The sequence below is a fragment of the Delphinus delphis genome, chromosome Y, assembly GCF_949987515.2.
Source record: "Delphinus delphis chromosome Y, mDelDel1.2, whole genome shotgun sequence".
In the NCBI taxonomy this organism is placed as follows: Eukaryota; Metazoa; Chordata; class Mammalia; order Artiodactyla; family Delphinidae; genus Delphinus; species Delphinus delphis.
The window spans coordinates 3,881,520-3,902,522 of record NC_082705.1 but is presented as its reverse complement, the minus strand read 5'-3'; the positions used below and the strand labels follow the sequence as shown (position 1 = coordinate 3,902,522).

Below are 21,003 nucleotides of genomic sequence, written 5' to 3'. Positions count from 1 at the left end.
GGAGCGTGGGACAAGGGCCTAAATCACGTTTCAAGTTCACCTCACCCCATCTGCCCTCCCCCACGATCGAGGGAGCTGTCACTTACCAGTGACCTCAATGAGATACTCCTTAACAACCACCTCATTCTGGAAATAGGGGTTCTTCCGAAAAAACAACATGATCTTGCGGTAATCACTGCGATCTGCGAACTCCTCCACCTGCCGGACAAAGTGGAGGCGGAGGGTGAAATCTCTCTCCAGCAGACCTGCTCTTTCCTGCTTTCCGGAATAAATCATTTCCCCTCTCCTCCCCAGCCTGACCTTCAAGGTGGTCATGTAGCTAAGCATGTCTTTATCTTGGGTGCTAATCATGGCCGACATCCGGGGGTGGTTCACAAACTGCTTTACGTCAAGGAGCCTCTAGATGCCGGAGGTGAAAGGGCTGGGAGAACAGAGCGAGCCTGGACAGCGGCCTGGGAGTGTCTGATCTCAAGGCGCCACTAGCATCTAGTCCTATTCCTTCAATACAGACTGCATGAAGGAACAATGAGCCCCTCGGGGTGTGCATATCTGTGCACTAAAACAGGGAGCCTCCGATTCTGAGAGGGAGGCCCTGATCTCCATCTGGACAGAACAAGCTTACTTCCGCACAGCAAACACTCCTGGCTCTAACTAGGATGCGCTTTCGTAACTCCCCACTCTCACCTCCGTTTTCCCTGATGGTTATTCCAAGAAGAACCTGTGCACAAGACAACTCTTTTGTCTCAAGAGACCCTGGTACTAATGACAATACCTTTTTGGACCTCTGCAACTAAAGCCCTAGTCTTACTTCCTGCTATGCAGAAAATCAGCATGCCCCCACAATTTCAGGATCACATTTCCCTGAGTGTGCCCACAATGCACAATCCAACGGATACATTTTGGTACCCAAACGGCCCGCTATGTTAGGTACCCCTTGCACTAGCCCAGCCACAACGTGGTCTCTCAAATACAAAATTAAGGATACAACTTTGACCCAGAAGCCAGGGATGCTCTGGATGATGGTGCTTCTGTGTTCCAGATAAGGCTTCCGCCTCCGAAGTGTTGTGACCTTGAGACGAAAGTGTTGTCGGCTGCACTCCCTATTCACAGGCTCCAGCTGTAACTGCAAGACCTTCAGCGCCTCCAGCGCCTCCAGCGAGCCGCTCTTCGGGGACGGCCCTGGCTCTTCCTGCCCCTGCTCCTGGGGCTTCTCCTCCTGCTCTTCCGCCACCACCTGCTGCTGCTGCTTCTCAGCTACCGCCTCCAGCTCTTCCATCATGTCCTCCACAGGCTGCCAAAACACCTCCACGACCCGCGCCACCTCTCCCTCCAACAGGGCCGCGCATTGCTGCACCACCTCCCCGCTAAAGATGGCGGCCTCCTCGCCCCACCCATCACCTAGGGGCAGCACCCTACCCACCTCCCGCACCACACCTGGGGACCCGCGGGCCCCTGCTTCCTGAGGACCCCCTCCCACACCTAAGATGACCCCGGGTTCCGCCTCACTGCCCATGCGGACCTGGCTCTGAGCTGGGGCAGCGGCGAAGGTGCGGCAGTTGGAAGCTCAGCACGTGGGCCGAGCACCACGCAGGCTCAACGACTACAACCGCGCTTCGCTACGGACTGAATCGTTCCCAGGAGCCTCTGCGGTGAAGAGAGCTGAAACGCATGCGCAGGAGCTTTGGCCACCAGGCATGCGTGTCCAGGTGGCAGGAAGCAGCTCCAAGCCACGCCCAGGCCGCTCGGCCCCATCACGACCAATCAGGGCGAGGACAGTGGGCGTCACCCTCGGCTGCCTCGCCCCTCGCCCTGTGAAAACAGGTCGGTTTCCGGGATTGCCGGGTCCCCCAAAACACCCCTTCTACACCCCGGACTTAGCAGCCCATGTTCCACAAGGAGCTCGCCTCCAGGGAGGCCTCCGGCCTTGCGTCTGGGGTGCCCGGGTGCCCTGTGATACCTATGTGGTCTGTGCCAGTTGGAGCCAGGAGTTCCCGCTCCAGAATCAGAAAATCAGAATCCGGTTTGCCTCGGGACCTTTAACCACTGGGAACTCTCAGAAAATGTACAAGGAAATGCATGGTGGCCGAAGTTGCTGGATACTTTTCTTCCAGGGGGCAGAGAGCCCGAAGCTCTGTGGCATGAGAGGGGAGTGTCCGGCAAACCCAGCTCTTTGCTCGACTTGAATTCCTTTGCTCAAGAGCAGAAAAGCCACGCAGTGAAGAGCTCCGTCTGAGTGTCTGTCTCCCCTCTGTCTTTCTCTCTCTGTGTGTGTGTGTGTGTGTGTGTGTGTGTGTGTGTGCGCCCGCGCGCGTTGTTGTTTCTGTATGTATCTGCTCCCTCCGTCTGTGGCCCACTCTCCTGGGATCCCCTCTGGATACTTAAACTCTCCGAGAAATTCTACCTTGCCTGGCACCAAAAGGGCTCTCCTCGTGTGTGATTGGCACCCACGGGTTCTCGGACTTTGTGTGACCACACGCTTGCATAGTGCCTTTCAAACGCTCGAGTGGCAGGCAGAAATTGCCTTTCTGCTAGCCAACATAAGGTGACAAGCGTCCCTCCGGGAACGGACATTGACACATGGCACGAGACGAAGTTGACTTGGCCATCCTGTGTTTTGAGAGACCGAGAGAGGGACGACACGCTTTGGTGGCACTGGGGAATGCCAGAAACTTTATTTGGACACGTGCGCACACACTGAGGTGCTGAGGACTGCACCACGCACGCATGCATGCCTTCACCACTGCCAACCCGAGGATGTGAATTTTGCCGACCCTAAGGATGCCCTGTGAAAGTGGTTCTGCTCTCGTCCACCTTCCAAATGAGATCACATCCCAGCCCAGCCCTTCGCCCCAGTCTTGTGGGACAGGGGAGCAGGGGTAGAATCCAGCTAAGCCATCACGGCCATACTCCTGAGCCACAAGGGTTGTCAGAACATTAGAGTGATGTCTTAAACCAGCAAAATCAGTGTGAGGCAGTCGGTTATGCCTCAGTGTGGGTCGGTGTGCCAAACCTTACGGAAAAAAGGCCAGGTGTTTCTCAAGGGCCTACACAGGGGTGGGGGAAAGGTTGCTCGTGCACTGGAGAAGGAGATAAAGGTGGCTGTAGCTGAGATGGGAGTGGGGCTGGAGGGGTGGGGGGTGGGTCTTTCCTCTTTGGGCCTGGGCATCGGGCCCTTTGTGATTCTCATGTACTTTGCATCCTCCCTGTCCTTCCACAGGTGCTTTCTTCCTCCCTCTAGTCTCAGCCCCTGGTCGAGGGTGCTGGCGTGTGATGCCCCTTACACTTTGCTCCACGGGTGGTATCTCTGGGCTGGATTCCCTGGCTTGGGGGCTTCAACTGGCCCACAGTTTACGTACGTTCTATAAGCTCTTTAAGCTTTTCCACGTCCCCGCGTCCACGCCAACGTCCACGCATGCATGACAGTAGTCGTGCCTATTCCTGAGCACGCACGTGCATCACGTGCCCCCCCACGCCCCCCCCACACACACCACACACGGGCAGATACCTGAGCAGAACTCTACACGTACGTGTTTCCACGAGAAAGGATTTTGGTCAGCGCCCCCTAGTTTACTGTCCCAGTTGTTTTCTGTCCCCCGCCTCCCCTCTGTGGATCTAGCCCACGTGCACATTTAGCTCCACGGGTTGTTCTTGGAACGATTGCCTGCCTATGGGACGGTGTGGTTGAAAGTGGGCGCAGTGGGAGCTGAGTCATGTGCACCTGTGTGCTGTTTCCTCCCGGTTGTCTTCGACAGGTTGACCGTGAGGAGCAAGGAGGCTCGATTCCATTCCCTGTGCCCCTGTCTGTGGCACCATACAGGAAGACAAGGTGCTAGGGACCCAGCCGACTTGGGACACGCTTTCCTCTTCCCTCAGCTGTCAGGTTGGTTCGCGCGTCCCCGGGTCGCCTGCTTAGAGAGGTGCTCCAGGGCTCCCTTTGCTCTGCAGGTGTTTGTCCTCAGCTGGTTTCTCTTTCCCCCTCAGGCAGCTGTGGGAGGCCACTGGGAACCAGGTCGTGGCTAAGTGTGTGCTTCAATGTCCTGAAGATGGATCCAGCACTTGGGTGAAGAAATTAGGCTCTGAAGGAGAGGCTGAAAAGAGGAAGTGGGCGCCCTTCCCGTCTGCCCTAATGTTTACTGCTAAACATGCACAGAGCCTCCACTAAGTGTGAACACAAAGGATGCTCTTAAACCTGAGACAGTATAGCAATTTGGGGAAAACTGCAGGTTTCCAAAGGAAAGTGGGTAGATAAAATCAATCAGAAGTAGGACTGTGAGGTTTAGCTCTGAATCATGGGAAGGAATACTATACATCTGGGGCTCCTTGAAGGGACAGAGTAATTCTTACGGGGGAAACAGCTCATGTAAGGAAGAAGATAAAGAGGGGTAATACACCAAGGGGGGAAGGGAGGGAGAGGGATAAATTGGGAGATTGGGATTGATATATACACACTACTATATAGAAAACAGAGACTAAGGACATACTGTATAGCACAGGGAACTCTACTCAATGCTCTGTAATGACCTATGCGGGAAAAGAATCTAAAAAAGAGGGGAGACATATGTATATATAACTGATTCACTTTGCTGTGCAGTAGAAACTAACACAACATTGTAAATCAACTCTACTCCTATGAAAAATTAATTTAAAACTAGGTAATACAACGTGAGGCTTATTATGGAGAGCTACAATTGTAATAGGATCAGTTATACGGATAGCAAAAGTGACGGTGGAGTGGACAGAGATGAAAGATCAGCAAAGAAAGACAGTTAAAACGGTGAGGGTAGAAAGATAAGGAATTCCTGGAAGCTGGGGACCTTGTTCCAGTGTCTTGGGTAGAAGCTGACTAACTCCTGATGTCACCTGCTTGGTGCCATGTTCTTGGGGAACAAGAACTACCTATCAAGTACTATCTGTCTCATGGTGCTATCCACTCCTGGGCAACAAAGAGAGAACACCTCCGTTTAAGGCCTCAGTTAGGGTGGAGTTCTACTCAAGGGTAACATTTACACTTTTTCATTTGAGACACAAATCCTGGGCTGGAACCCCTCCGGTTTGGGCAGCACTGTTGGTCAGGATGATAAAGATCAAAAGGCTCTCAACACTTTATCTGCGTCATAGCACCAGAAACTGTAAACCAAATTAAGACCTAGGTAAGGAAAGAGTTTATTCACAAAGACGATTGAATAGAAGAACACTTTGATTTCAGAATCTTCAAGTATTTCAAAATCAAGTAGAAAAAGTATTTTTTAAGAGGAAAGGATGAGCAAGGCCAGCAGAAACCTAGTGGGACAGAAGCAGAGGGGTGAGCAGGAAGTAAAGTAGGGGTATTTTATTAGAAAATGTTTCCCCTGCCAGCTGATTCTCAGAATAAGCTGTTACGGAATATGTTCTGACCTTAGTATATTAGTGATTCCCCGAAGCTGAGGGGCAGGTCAAAGTTTAGCACACTGTGAGGAGGAGAGAAGGCTGATTAAAGTTTGGTCAAGCCAAGTCAGTAGATATGTAATGGACAATTGTAGGCCATCACATTACTAGAAAAAGACCCACAAGGATATTAATAATTTCTAAAAAATCATTAAATATCAAGTATGTTCAAATTTCCATTTTTCTCATAAATGGCAAACTAAAAATGTTTTCAGTTTCACTGAAATAAAATGCAAATAAGGTTTGAACTTTGCAATTGGTTCAAATGTTTTTAATTGTTTTCTAAAACAGTTTCCCCCTTCAATTCTTTATTTTTTTTACAATTTATTATAAAACCAGATTGATTTTCCCATATAGTCTCCTATAGTCTGAATTTTGCTTCTGAATCTATCCATGCAGTCTCATTCAACATGTTCCTCTACCCACAATATTTCCTAAAAACTCAATAGCAAAATGTATAGATTATGCTTTGCCTTCTGTTTTATCGAGAACACTTTAAAATTACCAGTTGTTCCTTTATTATTTTGGACATGCTTTCTGATTATTACTTTTCTGTGTGTTCACTAAATCATTCCATTTACCATGGCTTTATAATTCTCTTTAATATCCAGAAAGGAAGCCCTTTGTTAGAATATTCTCTAAATGATTTCTGAATGTTAATTCTTCTAAATAAACTCTAAAAATCTAATTGAGAATGCAATAGGTGTAATATGTATATACATGTGATATGTAAGTAAATATGTAATATACATACACAGATATATACATATATAAACATAAATACCTTAATACATATATACATATATATGATAACCTTATAATTTTCATTCACATTATTTATATTATTTACATATTATTTAAGGTCATATGGAAGTCATATTAGAACATCCATCTCCAATTGCTCAAGTCATTCTTCAAGTATTTCAAAGAATTTTACTGTTTTCTTCTTCAAAAAAGTCTTGCACATACCTGAGAAAAAAAGTTTTTAATCTGTATAATGAGGATAAGAATAGCAGTCTATAGGACTGTGGCAATAATCAAATGAGATAGTTAAATTCATAAGTAAATGAAGCACTTTCTATAGTAGCCAGCCCAAAATATTTATTAGATATTTTTATTTGACCAGTTAGTCTGCAGTAGTTATTCCCAGAAAGGAAGTGGCCCTGTTTCTAATTCATTACCATTTGTATTGTCATACATTTTGTGCATGCTATCTTTAGAGGTTATGTCTGTAAACAGTATTGACACACAACCTTTGTCATCTGAGTAATAGCATTTATTTATATTTATCATCAGTATACTAGCTTTTTTAGCAAAATTTCAGCTATCTCCTAGAATTGACTATAGATTACGTCTGGGGTTTCTACTTCTTGAATAATTATTGGTAAACTGTCTTCTGTTAAACCATTTGTTATCCACCAAAGATTTCTACTAATTATTTTTCATATCTTTTTGTTAATAATTATTCTTCACTCCAATCGTGTGTGTGTTCTGTCATGTCTTCCTATGCTCTTTTAGGCTTATTATTAGTGAAAATATACAATGATTATTTACTTTATACAAAATATGCAAAGGAACATAATTGAAAACAAACAGTTTCGGGGCTTGCCTGGTGGCGCAGTGGTTGAGAGTCCGTCTGTCGATGCAGGGGACACGGGGTCGTGCCCCGGTCCGGGAGGATCCCACATGCCGCGGAGCGGCTGGGCCCGTGAGCCATGGCCGCTGAGCCTGCGCGTCCGGAGCCTGTGCTCCGCAATGGGAGGGGCCGCAAAGGTGACAGGCCGGCGTACAGCAAAAAAACCCCAAAAAAAGCAGTATCATGAGTTTGACCAGTCTCGAAAATAGGCAGGATTACAAATTAAGCTCAGGCTCTCACTTAATATAAAAGTAATTACAATAGTTCCACACTTTTGCTTTGAACCCTGAATTATGTTTTTAGACGTTGTGCTCAATGTGCTCAGCACATCATTTAACCTCACAATAACCCTATCTGATCATTCTTTATCATCTTGTTTCTGTAGACTGGGTAAATTTAAGAGTTTAGGTAGTTTCCCCAGTTTCATATAACTACTAAATTTTGAAGCTTAGATTACTTTTTGTCTGCCTTCCTTTGTATCATATTAAAGTACCATATGCATTTTATCTTGTAGACATTCACGTTTCTGTTTAAAATTATTTGAACAGTTCCACTAAAAAATAAAGTAGGTAGCATATTTGCATAGCAAGCAAAATGCTTCATGATCTGGTCCTCCCCATTTCTCATGTATCAAAAAATCTCTGAACTCTCCCTACTGATTATATGGAAATTCACATTATACCCCCAAATTGCCTTTTACTTTTTTTTTTTTTTTTTTTTTTTTTTTGCGATACGCAGTCCTCTCCCTTGTGGCCTCCCCTGTTGCGGAGCACAGGCTCCGGACGCGCAGGTTCAGCGGCCATGGCTCACGGGCCCAGCCGCTCTGCAGCATGTGGGAACTTCCCGGACCGGAACACGTACCAATGTGCCCTGTCTCACCAGGCGGACTCTCAAACGCTGCGCCACCAGGAAAGTCCTTCTCCTTTATATTGATTAAATTAAAGCAACTGGGAAATGTATGCAGTAAAAAAGTAGAGAACACATTCTGTCGTTGCAGTTTTCTTCAGAGTTTCTCCCGCGAGTTGCTCTCGCCAGTCTCTCTCGCGAGTGTCTCTCTTCACTCCTCCCCCACCTCTACATCTTTCATCTTCCCTAACTCTAGTGCAGCTCATCCCTTCTTCCACCCAGCGCTACATCCTGTTCCTTATCATCTTTCTATAAGTAGAGCGCTTGCTCTTGACCGTTAGTTTCTTTAGCGGTCGTCTGAAGAGACGCGGGAGGAAGACTTCTGAAGAAGAGGACAAAGTAAGGTAAGGAATTCGGCATTTTAGGGAGGAGAGAATAATTTATACCTCAAGAGAAAGAGTTGATACCTGTATCTTCTCCTGTTCCCAGAGAAAGCATGGTAATTCAGATTTTGATTTTTCTCTCAGGTTTTCTCTGTAAGATTTAAGAGCCGAGTAAGTTGTGTTTGTAGACATATGTCTGAATATACACTGTCTCCAGAAGTCTATCAGTTGTTCTTGAACAGTACGTTTAAGTTTTGTTCTTCCAGATAATCAGTTCCCAAGGCAGCAGTGGAAAGCCAGTGAAGTTCCTGGATTTTGTCCGTGAATTGAGAGGGTGGGGAAAGGGGTGGAGATAGGTTTGAAATGCTGTGGGAGGGAATACCGAGTAGATAATTTACCTTTGATTAGCGGCATACCCTCTTTGCTGTTTAACTTGTTTACACCTGGGGGCGGACTAAGAAATTTACCTTTGATTAACGCGTACCCTCTTTGCTGTTTAAGTTTTTTTTTTTTCTCTCACATGCGGGTAGTGGAGCGTACGCCAGGGTGCCATTTTGTTCTGCGTGCACTTTTTTTTTCCTTACGGGTTTTCTTTGTGAAAGCAGAGGTACTGAACAATAGAGGCAAGATACCTAACTATTTTAACTTAAATGATTTAAAACCTGTAACTTTAGTTATCAGATGTCAAAATGTTGATTCACTTGACAAAAACTGTCAGATTTTAATTTTGCACATAAAGTATGTTACTCTCTTCGGACCAGTGTTTCTTAAAGTCTCTCAGTATAAGTAAAACAGTTTAAATTTCCCTCAGTAAAGGATGTAACTCCCTCCTTTGCTTTTATGACTTACCATTTTTGAAGTTTAAACAGTATTTGATGCATAATCAAGAAAAATGTGAGTAGATGGGAAAATTTTGAAAATAATGTTTAAGGTATTTTCTGCACAGTTCATAAAACTTATTAACTGTTAGATGTGTAGAATCCAGGAGCATTTTTTATTGCTTATTTTTGTGTTGTTTTTTGGAAATGAAGCGTTGAACCCTGCAGCTCAAAAGAATTTACAGTTGCCTTCTAATCTGATTTTTACATACAGGTTTTTGTAAGAGATCTATAAAAAATGGAGCATTTGTTATGCCAGTGCTTATTTTGCTTTGTGTTTCAAGTTTCCTCTCTTTTAAGTAAGAGATGGCAAATAATTTCACTGATATTGGGTACTTTACTTGAGTTTTAAACAGGTGTAATAGTTTGATACTTTTGGCTTATAATTTATTTTTTGCTATGAGTATAAAGATATATTTTTAATTACTTACAGAAAAATGGTGGAAGCAGATCAGCCTGGGAAACTGTTCATAGGAGGCCTCCATGCTGACACCAATGAAAATTCTCTTGAAGTGGTATTTGGGAAATATGGTCACATTATGGAAGGTAATTTTTAGAACCAATATATATATCTATTCAAAGCAAATGTGTATTAAACATACACCACTGGACAGCTAGGTTATAATGCTTTTTCTGTTTTTAACACATGAGCACTTTTTATTTAAGTTTCTACTTTTTATTAGGAAAGCACTGGGCAATGAGGGAAAGTGTACACCTTAGGGGCTCCTACTACTGAGAAGGGAAAAAAGCAGCGTTATTTTCTTCCCCCGACCCGTGCTTTGCAGCATGCAGGGTCTTAGTTACCTGACCAGGGATCAAGCCCACACCGAGTGGCATGCGGCATGTGGATCTTAGTTGCCTGAAGAGGGGTCAGACCCGTGTCCCCTGCATTGGGAAAGTGGAGTCTTATCCACTGGACCACCAGGGAAGTCCCAGGGCTTTTTAAATATACTGTGGTCATAGGACATGAAATGGGAAGAGAGATACTAATTGTAGAATGGTTGAAATTATTGACTCTATTTTTAAAATACTGGAAATGATATAAAATGGAAAGGGTTTTTTTGGTTTATGTGTTTTTGTTTTTTGTTTCAGTGTTAAGTAACTTTCAGGAGGTTGTTACTGTACTGTGTCCATAACATCAAATTGAGTTAAGGAGGCCTTATGAGAAATTGTCAAAGGATTGATTATTTTGAAAATATGAAAAGTTCAATTTTATGTGAAATTTTAAATTAAAAAGATTTATGTGTATTACAGTTATTTTGATGAAGGATCGGGTAACAAACAAGTCTAGAGGCTTTGCTTTTATTACTTTTGAGAATTCTGCAGATGCAAAGGATGCTGCCAAAGATATGAATGGAAAGGTAAGAGTCTTTTAATAATATTTTGTGTTCTCCATTTAGTACTATTTCTAGATTGTTTCTCTTTTTTCTAATTTTTTAAACTAACATAATGCCATATAAGCCTTCACTCTCCTTTTTGTCACATAAGTACTGGATTGTCTGGTTGGAAAGAGATTGAAATTAACATTAGCTTTAACAATATATTTTAAACCTGTTTTAGCATTCAAACATAAAAGTAAATAAGTTTTAGCCTGTAGAGCTCTCCCCAATATCCCATATTGTTTCTGGTTTTTTTTTTGCTGTACGCGGGCCTCTCACTGTTGTGGCCTCTCCCGTTGTGGAGCACCGGCTCCAGACGTACAGGCTCAGTGGCTGTGGCTCACGGGCCTAGTCGCTCCGTGGCATGTGGGATCTTCCCGGACCAGGGCACGAACCCGTGTTCCCTGCCTCGGCAGGCGGACTCTCAACCACTGCGCCCCCAGGGAAGCCCAAAACTGTACTTTTAATTGCATATTTGCTCCAAGATTTTTTTTATATTGTAGGTAATATTTTTCCCATTTTATATTGCAGGTAATATCTTTTTATATTCATCATACTGTGAATTGTTAATTGTTAAAATTAACTCCAGTGCTTCTCAGTTCTCATAGTGTGGAACACATACATTAATTCCCTTTCTCTATAGCTTGGTTTCTGGTATGCTGCAGGCACTTGGCACATGTTGACCCTTTTACTTTACTTTCATATTTTAAGGTATGGTAGTACCTAAAAGTTGACTTTGACTCATGATTTTATTTTGGGTGCAGAGATAAAGTTGCGTTATGAAGAACAGTTGATGGTGATCCGCCACCCCCATTTTCTTTGTTTTCAAGCACAAGAACGCGTAGTCTGTGTAGACATTAGTCTTCACTTCTTTATTCAACAGATATTTTATTGGCAGGCATTGATTTAGCAATTGATTAATGGTTGTGGGTAAGACAAAATACCTATTTTCTTGGACAGTTGTGTTCTAGGGTGAAAGATGAGAAGCATACAAGTAAAAATAAATGCAATTTCATATGCAAAAATATTAAGGGAAATAAAGTAAGTAATTTCATTAGAGCTTAAGGGGAGTGGTGGACACTATTTCTATACATATAGATCTAACAATGTTATATCCTGAATGTTGGGAGGGAGGCAGCCATTCATAAGTCTATGGGAAATATTTTGGACCCAGAAACAGAAAAGGAGGCCCTAAGGTGGGAACACATGGCTGTTGAGGCTGTTTGTATTGGGCCAGGGCCCATCCATATCCACCAGAAGTCTTAGTAGGAATTCAGCATTTAAAATTGTTTTCCAAAAATAACATGAAACAGCTAGAGTGTTTTATGTAGAGCAGTTATATGATGATTTGAATTATGTTTTCAAAAATCACTTTGGCATCTATAGAAGGTTAATTTAGGAAGCTGTTGGAAGATTAAGAAATGTAAGCATTTCTGAAACATAAGAATATGAAGTAGTATTATAATAAGTTACTCTTTGGGGACATGTTTAAACAATTGAATAAGGCAAGAGATGTTAAGGACCAAATAAGTGCTCTATTTAAAAAAAAAACCAGGGAAATTATTAGAAGTAAATACAGAACAGCAATCATGTTGGAAAATTTTCTTTCTCTTAATATTTAATAAATGCTAAAAATAATTAGAGTAGGAATAACCATTTTGAATAATGGATAATTCCATTATTCCAATGAATAATTTTATTTTTTAAATGACACGTATACTTTTATATACCCTTGGGACACTGAAAACTTTGAATGGTAGAAGTACAGAAATGAAGTGAGTTTAGTTATCCATTATAGAAAATAAAAGGGTATATTCTCTCATGATAAGTGAGAGGTATTAATCTTCTTTTAATACCAGAGGACATTTCAGGGAGCTGTAACTGCCAATACATACACTTTGTGTTGGATGACTTACTGAAAGACTGTTACTAATTAAATCTCATTTATTTGGCACGGTGAAGGACACAATCATTTCAGAAGAAAATGTTTGCTTTGTGGAAAAAATACTGATCTTGAACTAGTGCAGTAGTAAATAAATTTGATGTAATGTTACTAATGTTATACTTAATCTTTTTAGTCTTTGGATGGAAAAGCAATTAAAGTAGAGCGAGCCAACAAACCATCTTTTGACAGCGGTGGTAAACAGAGACCACAACCTCCTGCAAGAAACAGGGGCCATCTGAGAAATCCGAGACATGGAAGAGGAGGAAATGGAAGAGGAGGAAATGGAAGAGGAGGAAATGGAAGAGGAGGAAATGGAAGAGGACGAAATGGAAGAAGACGAAATGGAAGAAGACGAAATGGAAGAGGAGGAAATGGAAGAGGAGGAAATGGAAGAGCAAGAGAGCATCCCTCACGTGGAGGACACTTGGGTAATGTTTTAAAATACAAGGCTGCAGCCATAGGACCGAAAAATCGTAAGTTTAACTGTATAGAAACATCTCAGTTTTTATTCCATCCTTTATGAGCAAAGTAGTCTGTAAGAATTATTAGATGATGAATTACATTGATAGTCAGAAGTATTTCTAAGTGGTAAAGAATTATTGTAGTTATAAAATGACTTAACTAGATAATATGCAAAAAGTTAATCACCTTATAGGGAAATAGCATAAATTTTAAACTAAATTCAGTCTCTTTTACCATTATTACTAATTGCCTCTTTTCTTCAAGAAGTTTTCAACAGAGTGTACTACTATCGATCATACATTAGAATTTTTCACTTTAGGGCCAATAACTTTATATGAGTTTAAGTCAATGATTCATTAATAATCTATTAAAAATACATTGATTAATTTTATTCTGAGAGTAGACTTATTGCATCATAAAAATACTAGAGAATCTTGAAAACTACACCACGGAAAATAAAAGTCACTCAGAATATCCACAATTCAGGGATAAACACTTCATATTTTAGGTTTCACCTTGCAGTATTTGTCTTAAGTGTATGTGTTCAGAAATCTAAGCAAATCTCCATTGTCGTTTTGATATGAGGCTTTCCTCCCTGGGTCTGTTGTTTGCATTTGGGGGAAAATACCTTAGGGAAATAAATAGGGCTTTAGATTCTAAAAGGTGTCTTTGATTCAGGAAAAGAGTAAAAACCTCTGCTTCAGAAACATGTATGTTTTCTTTCTGTGTGTATTAGAGGAGAAAGTTGTTGAAAATATATTTTTTGAATTTTTTCAGAGAAGTTTTCTACTTAGTAAGAAAAGGAGGAAAAGCACTTTGTATTTCAAAAACTTCCATATATTTAACAACCTTTGCTTCACCTATTAACCATAACCAGTCTTCAGAAATAAAACATTTGGTTTCTTTTTGTGTTAATTAGATGTGTGAATTTTAGGAAATGTTTTTTGAAAGTTCAGTTAAAGGGTGTGCCCATTTTAAGATAACATAGTTTTGTTCTTTTCCCACTAACTTGATCTTGAGAAAAGTTTACCAGTTCGTATTCTGCCATGTGTAAGAATACTCATTTTTTCTTGCCTGTGGCACTACAGGGGAATTGGAATATATCTAAACATCTTTCTGGTTAGAAAGATAAAACATAAATTTTCAGTATTTAATGTGCATTTCTTAAATACTATTAAAATTGAACGCAACATAGCCCTTTTCACTGAAAAATCAACATTAAGAGTTGATCTGTGAATAACGCAGGCTTGAACTGTGGGTCAACTTACAAGCAGATTTTTTTTTCAATACATACATATTACATCACTACGTGATCCAAGGTTGGTTGAATCCATGGATGCAGAACTAGGGGTACTGGGCCAACTGTAAAGTTATAAGCAGATATTCTCCTGCAAAGGGGGTTGTTCGTATGTATATACTTAACTGTTAGGTAATGCATTTTTTATTCATCTTTTTTATTTTTAATGTTTTGATCTATACCTAGGATGGAGCGGCTGGGCCCATGGGCCACGGCCGCTGAGCCTGCGCGTCCAAAGCCTGTGCTCTGCAACGGGAAAGGCCACAACCGTGAGAGGCCCACGTACCGCAAAAAAAAAAAAAAAGCTTCCTTGACACCAGAATTATATAACTAATAACTTATCATCTTCCTCCTAAACTGATCAAAAATTCAGGTTTACATTTAATTTATCCAGGTTTTTCTGTACTCTCTCTCTTTTCCCCAAACTGCTTTCATACCAGTGGTTCTTGAATTTCTTGCTAGATTTTCCAAACTGACTTTTACAGTAAGTCTTTGAACTGTACTAACTTATGTGTCATATGAGCAAACAATCTTACTGGTTTAGACAAATATGAAAGCTGAAGACTGGGGTAATTGTTTAGTGAAAATTTATAACAATAAGTGAAACTTGACCAATGAAAAAATGTTGATTCTAGTTAACTAAAAAGATTTCATTTAAACACAGGTTGTGGTGGATATACTCCTAGTCTCAATGCGAGTTCTTCCAGGGGACCCTTTCCAGTTAAAAGAGGACCATCTTCGAGAAGTGGAGGTCCTCCTCCTAAAAGATCTGCTCAAAGACCAAGCAGTAGTGGGATGGGAAGACAAGGTAAATGCTATGTAATGCAGAGACAGTTGATTCTTATTAATGAAAGTGAGCTATTTTAAACAGAATGTTTAAGCAAAATGGAAAGTGAGAAGTATATGAACATGTTTACCAATCACTAATTTATTGATTGATTTGTGGTTGGGAAATAATCTTTTAGTTTCTAATTATACATGTAGTAGGTGATTAGCAGTGCAGTGGGGAAAACATTGCTTGTATGTCCATGTTTGCTATAGAATTCCTCTTAATTTAAGTTGTTGCTAACACTTTTTGGTTAGTAGGCTTCTTTATCACATAGTTTCAATATCAGAATTTTCATGAAAACTATGTCCTGTGAGAGAATGTTCTGGTCTGTAGAGTAGTTTAGCTATGTATATTGGCCACGTGGTTTTTTATTTAATTATTATAAACAATAACTGAAACTTGCCATATGAACTGTAGTTTGTGCTCTTAACTTTTTTAGCACTGTTTTCTGATCCTTAATATGGTACGGACTTGAAACAGTCATTTTCAAATTGCCATTTTATGTGTAGAATATTAATGAAGCCAAATGTAGCACGGTATTGACTTCAAAATACAACAGAAGCTAAGAAGCCTACCCTTTCCATTATTAGATGGTTAGCCTAGTGAACAAACAAGAGAAGAGAACAAACAACGTCCTAGTGACCTCTAGGAATTGGGAATAAGAATTAACACATGAAGAGAACATTATTTATGGGAGATAGTTTCATATTTTGGAAGTGGTACAGTGTTTTTCAAATGAGCCCTTTATTGCTAATAAACAATAGAAGTCACTATTGCTATCATCATAAAAGGTCAATAATTAAGGTTGTACACATAAAGGAGAGAGCCAACCACTTGGTGATTGAATATGTGACAGTAGTTACCAAAAATTAATTATTTGCTCAAATTTTGAGAAGTTTTCCCTACTGCTGGTAATTGAAAGGGTATGTGAAATGTATAGGGAACGGGAGATGTACCGAAAATAAAATGTTCAGTGGTATCATTTAAAGGGAAACAAAAATGTGCATAAATGGAATTTTAGAAGGAGTAGTTTTTTAAAATGATTTTGGAGAGAGGAAGGATATCAGACTTTTGAATTTTTCCTGGAAACATTACTGTCAATTTTGAGATACTTAAACACAAGCATTTTTAAATTAAAGGCTCAGTATCACGTGGAAGACATTATGGAGCTTCTCCTCACAGAGAGCCAGTCTCTTTTCGGAGAGTTGGCTATATGTCACGAAGAGATGGTGGTTATGCTTCTAAAGATAGGTAAGAAAAAACACAGTATATGAATTAAGCCATGGTTAATTTTGTTGTTCTTGCTGAAATTTACCTAACACGAAATTGAACATTTAAAAGTGAACAATTCAGTAACATTTAGTACACTTAACAGTGTTATGCAACCACCAGCTCTGTTCAGTTCCAAAACATTTCATTACCCCAAAATAAAATTAATAAGCAGTCACTCCCATTTTCTCCCGCCTTGTCCCTGGTAGGTGCCCATCTGTGTCCTTATCTATGAATTTATCTAATCCTGAATATATCATACTAATGGAATCAAACACTATGTGACCTTTATTATCCAGCTTTCCCTTAGCATAAATGTTTTCAAGGATCATTCATGCTGTAGCATGAATCACTACTTCTGATCTTTTTTTTTTTTTGGCTGACTAAATATTCCATTTTATGTGTGGTTAACATGGTTTGTTTATCCATCTGTGTGGGTTATTCCCATCATAGTGCTGTCATGAATACTCCTCTACAAGCATTTGGGTACCTGTATTCAATTCTTTTTGAGTGTATATATACTTAGGAGTGGAATTCCTGGGACATATAGTAATTCTTTAATTTTTTAAGGAACTGCTAATCTTTTCCACAGAGCCTGTACTATTTTACATTTCTGCCACACACATACATGATTTGTTTCTCTGCATCTGCACCAGCACTTGATATATTCTGTTTGTTTTTTTTAAATTATAGCCAGTCTGATAGGTGCAAAGTAGATATTTCATTTTGGTTTTGAATTGCATTTCCCTAATAAATACGTTGAGCAGCTTTTCATGTCCTTGTTGGTTATTGTGTATCTTCCTTGAACAAAAGTATATTCAAGTCCTTTGCCCGTTTAAAATTTTTTGTCTTTCTGTTGTGTGAATTCTTTATATATTCTGGATATTATAAGTTGCATTTAAAATTTTATCTGCTTTATTTAACTTATTCAAGCAGAGCTTATCCAAGCTCCCGAGACAGCAAGGATTATACTCCACCACGTAGAGTCAATGCATACCGTTATTATGGACATTCAAGTTCTTGGAATGATCATCCCTCTGGAGAACATAGGTAATATAAAGTTTTGTGTTTTTATCAAATAAAAACATTCTTTTAAATTATGTGATCGTGACACGTAATTTAAATCTATGACATTCTTTTAAATTTAGTGATCGTGATGGCTGTGGTGGAAGTCGTGATAGAGATTATTCTGAATATCGAAGTGGAAGGTCTTACAGGGATTCATATGGGAGTTATGGTAAGAGTCCAGTTACAACCTGTAAATCATAGAATTAGACTTAACCAGATCGTTGTTTACTCTAATTTTACTTCAATTCCTCAAAGGTAAAACTATGTTTAGCATGGCCTTTTTGATAAATTAAAGACCTTTGAATTGTTTTCTTAATAGCTCACTTAAAATGCAATGAAGGGTAAATTGACAGTCTCATCTTTTTTTCTCATTACAGAAAAACTATTTTAACATTTTTCTTTTTTTTTTTGCGGTACACGGGCCTCTCACCGTTGTGGCCTCTCCCACTGCGGAGCACAGGCTCCGGACGTGCAGGCCCAGTGGCCGTGGCCCACGGTCCCAGCCGCTCCGCGGCATGTGGGATCCTCCCAGGCCGGGGCACGAACCCGTGTCCCCTGCATCGGCAGGCAGACTCTCAACCACTGCACCACCAGGGAAGCCCCTATTTTAACATTTTCAAATAATCAGTAGAGTGCTATTAAAAGTATGAAGCATAGGAACGTTATGAAAGTGAGAATTTCAGTCCATTTTCAGAAAATAACATTTACTTTAAAATAAACTACTTAGCCTGAAAAATATTGCTCGCTCTTTTAAATAAATGTGAAAGCCCTTCACTGTTGCTACATAGTTTATATTTTCATAGCAGAGACAGATAAAGCTTATCTTTTCAAATATTTAGCACTTTAAGTCATGTTATATGATACCAGAAAAATTTGTAATGTTTAAATTTAGTTTATGAATCATTAACTTCACAGGTGACTCCCGTGGTGCACCAGCAGCACAAAGGGCCCCTGTGACTTACGGTGGAAGCAGTCGCTATGATAGCAATACAACAGATGGATATGGAGGAGGTCCGGAAGGTTACTCAAGCAGCCAAACTAATACTTATTCAAGTGGTCGTGAGCGTGGAAGACAAGAACAACCAGGGTTTCCACCCTCTGTGAATGGGGGCTACCTTGCTCCTCGTGACTCATACAGTAGCTCAGGTTGTGGGGCTTCCAGGGGAGGTTATGCGGGAAGCCAATATGAATGAGAGGGCCAAAGCAGATATTAAAAATAACACTCAGTTATGTACCAAATGTTCTTTACAAAGGAAAAGTTTAAGTTGTTTTCTTTAATTGATGCTTGATTGCTACTAAAACAAAAATGTTGGTTTGGGGGGAAGAGGCATATATTAACTTTCCCTTTATGAATATTCAGAGAAAATGACAACATGGAATTATTCAAAGTACTTTCATAGTTGTTAATGCTAGTTGAAAAGTAGAAGTTGTGTTTAAAATGTAATGCTCAGAATTTTCAGAGTAAAAAAATTTCATGAAATATTTCTTGTTAATTATACTGCTGAGTTAAACAAGCATAAAACTTTTGTTTGGAGGATGAATTGTGCTGTTTGCCTAAACTTTTCCTTTGTGTCTTTGAACATGAATGTATTCAAAATTAAGCAATGTGTTATTTCTCCATCGCAAGCTGTGACTGTTTTCCAGTTAGGCTAAACAAATTACATGTTCCTTTTTGAAAGCTTAAACATATAAAAGGTTTGAGAAGTCTCCAAAAAGGCTGAAAAACAATGTTTACATTATTACTGACATTCTATGTGCCTTTATCCTTTTAAAGCAATAGTATAGGGCTTCCCTGGTGGCGCAGTGGTTGAGATTCTGCCTGCTAAAGCAGGGAACACGGGTTCGAGCCCTGGTCTGGGAGGATCCCACGTGCCACGGGGCAGCTAGGCCCGTGAGCCACAACTACTGAGCCTGCGCGTCTGGAGCCTGTGCTCCGCAACCAAAAGAGGCCGCGATAGTGAGAGCCCCGCACACCGCGATGAAGAGTGGCCCCCGCTTGTCACAGCTAGAGAAAGCCCTCGCACAGAAACGAAGACCCAACACAGCCATAAATAAATTAATTAATTAATAAACTCCTACCCCCAACATCTCCTTTAAAAAAAAAAAGCAATAGTATAAATGAAAGGAAAATTTACACATGTGAATGTAATGAGTTTAAGAAATCTTGAGGTTAAGTATCTATTTTCTGATTCATGTTCAAGTGGCAGATGACCAACGTGGGAATAATGATAATAAAACCAATTTTCCATTAAATGTAAATGGAACCAGTTAACTTTTCTGAGTATATATCTTAGTGAAAGTTAGTACCCCTGGATTGTAAAACATTGGGAAACGTTTCAAGTACTACTGTTTTTAACTTTATTTTGGCGTGCCTGTGCCATTGGAGCCAGGAGTTCCCGCTCCAAAATCAGAAAATCAGAATCCGGTTTGCCTCGGGACCTTTAACCACTGGGAACTCTCAGAAAATGTACAAGGAAATGCATGGTGGCCGAAGTTGCTGGATACTTTTCTTCCAGGGGACAGAGAGCCCGAAGCTCTGTGGCATGAGAGGGGAGTGTCCGGCAAACCCAGCTCTTTGCTAGACTTGAATTCCTTTGCTCAAGAGCAGAAAAGCCACGCAGTGAAGAGCTCCGTCTGAGTGTCTGTCTGTCTCCCCTCTGTCTTTCTGTGTGTGTGTGTCTGTGGTGTGTGCATGCGCGTTGTTGTTTCTGTATGTATCTGCTCCCTCCGTCTGTGGCCCACTCTCCTGGGATCCCCTCTGGATACTTAAACTCTCCGAGAAATTCTACCTTGCCTGGCACCAAAAGGGCTCTCCTCGTGTGTGATTGGCACCCACGGGTTCTCGGACTTTGTGTGACCACACGCTTGCATAGTGCCTTTCAAACGCTTGAGTGGCAGGCAAAAATTGCCTTTCTGCTAGCCAACATAAGGTGACAAGCGTCCCTCCGGGAACGGACATTGACACATGGCACAAGACGAAGTTGACTTGGCCATCCTGTGTTTTGAGAGACCGAGAGAGAGACGACACGCTTTGGTGGCACTGGGGAACGCCAGAAACTTTATTTGGACACGTGCGCACACACTGAGGTGCTGAGGACTGCACCACGCACGCATGCATGCCTTCACCACTGCCAACCCGAGGATGTGAATTTTGCCGACCCTAAGGATGCCCTGTGAAAGTGGTTCTGCTCTCGTCCACCTTCCAAATGAGACCACATCCCAGCCCAGCCCTTCGCCCCAGTCTTGTGGGACAGGCGAGCGGGGGTAGAATCCAGCTAAGCCATCACGGCCATACTCCTGAGCCACAAGGGTTGTCAGAACATTAGAGTGATGTCTTAAACCAGCAAAATCAGTGTGAGGCAGTCGGTTATGCCTCGGTGTGGGTCGGTGTGCCAAAGCTTACGGAAAAAAGGCCAGGTGTTTCTCAAGGGCCTACACAGGGGTGGGGGAAAGGTTGCTCGTGCACTGGAGAAGGAGATAAAGGTGGCTGTAGCTGAGATGGGAGTGGGGCTGGAGGGGTGGGGGGTGGGTCTTTCCTCTTTGGGCCTGGGCATCGGGCCCTTTGTGATTCTCATGTACTTTGCATC

The 21,003-nt window shown here is 41.4% G+C and overlaps 2 protein-coding genes across 3 annotated transcripts in view; one reads left to right on the top strand and one right to left on the bottom strand.

The window, feature by feature from the left end:
• Positions 1 to 1,513, bottom strand: part of LOC132419251 (testis-specific Y-encoded protein 2-like) — a 41,748-nt gene extending 40,235 nt beyond the window's left edge. Inside the window, exons 1-3 of the mRNA XM_060003239.1 lie at positions 986 to 1,513; positions 301 to 378; positions 87 to 198 (exon numbers count right to left, since the gene is read on the bottom strand). Coding sequence (XP_059859222.1) covers positions 87 to 198; positions 301 to 378; positions 986 to 1,513 — 718 coding nt within the window. The remainder of the gene's footprint in view (positions 1 to 86; positions 199 to 300; positions 379 to 985) is intronic.
• An 8,091-nt stretch (positions 1,514 to 9,604) lies between these two features.
• On the top strand, positions 9,605 to 18,609 carry LOC132419228 (RNA-binding motif protein, X chromosome-like). 2 transcript variants are annotated; one of them, XM_060003228.1, is made up of 9 exons: positions 9,605 to 9,713; positions 10,422 to 10,528; positions 12,625 to 12,721; positions 12,857 to 12,919; positions 14,915 to 15,058; positions 16,219 to 16,330; positions 17,273 to 17,398; positions 17,497 to 17,585; positions 18,332 to 18,609. In XM_060003228.1, the coding sequence occupies exons 1-9, from the start codon at positions 9,605 to 9,607 to the stop codon at positions 18,607 to 18,609; spliced, it is 1,125 nt and encodes a 374-aa protein (XP_059859211.1). The 2 variants fall into 2 exon arrangements, with proteins under 2 accessions (XP_059859211.1, XP_059859210.1); XM_060003227.1 differs by having other exon boundaries at positions 12,625 to 12,752; positions 12,864 to 12,919.
• Positions 18,610 to 21,003: the final 2,394 nt, after the last annotated feature.

Bases quoted from the DNA above. Each gene is read 5' to 3' on its own strand.
- LOC132419228 (XM_060003227.1), top strand. From the start codon at position 9,605: ATGGTGGAAGCAGATCAGCCTGGGAAACTGTTCATAGGAGGCCTCCAT. The intron at 10,529-12,624 runs GTAAGAGTCTTT...TAATCTTTTTAG, and splicing joins CCAAAGATATGAATGGAAAG to TCTTTGGATGGAAAAGCAAT. The intron at 12,920-14,914 runs GTAATGTTTTAA...ATTTAAACACAG, and splicing joins CTCACGTGGAGGACACTTGG to GTTGTGGTGGATATACTCCT.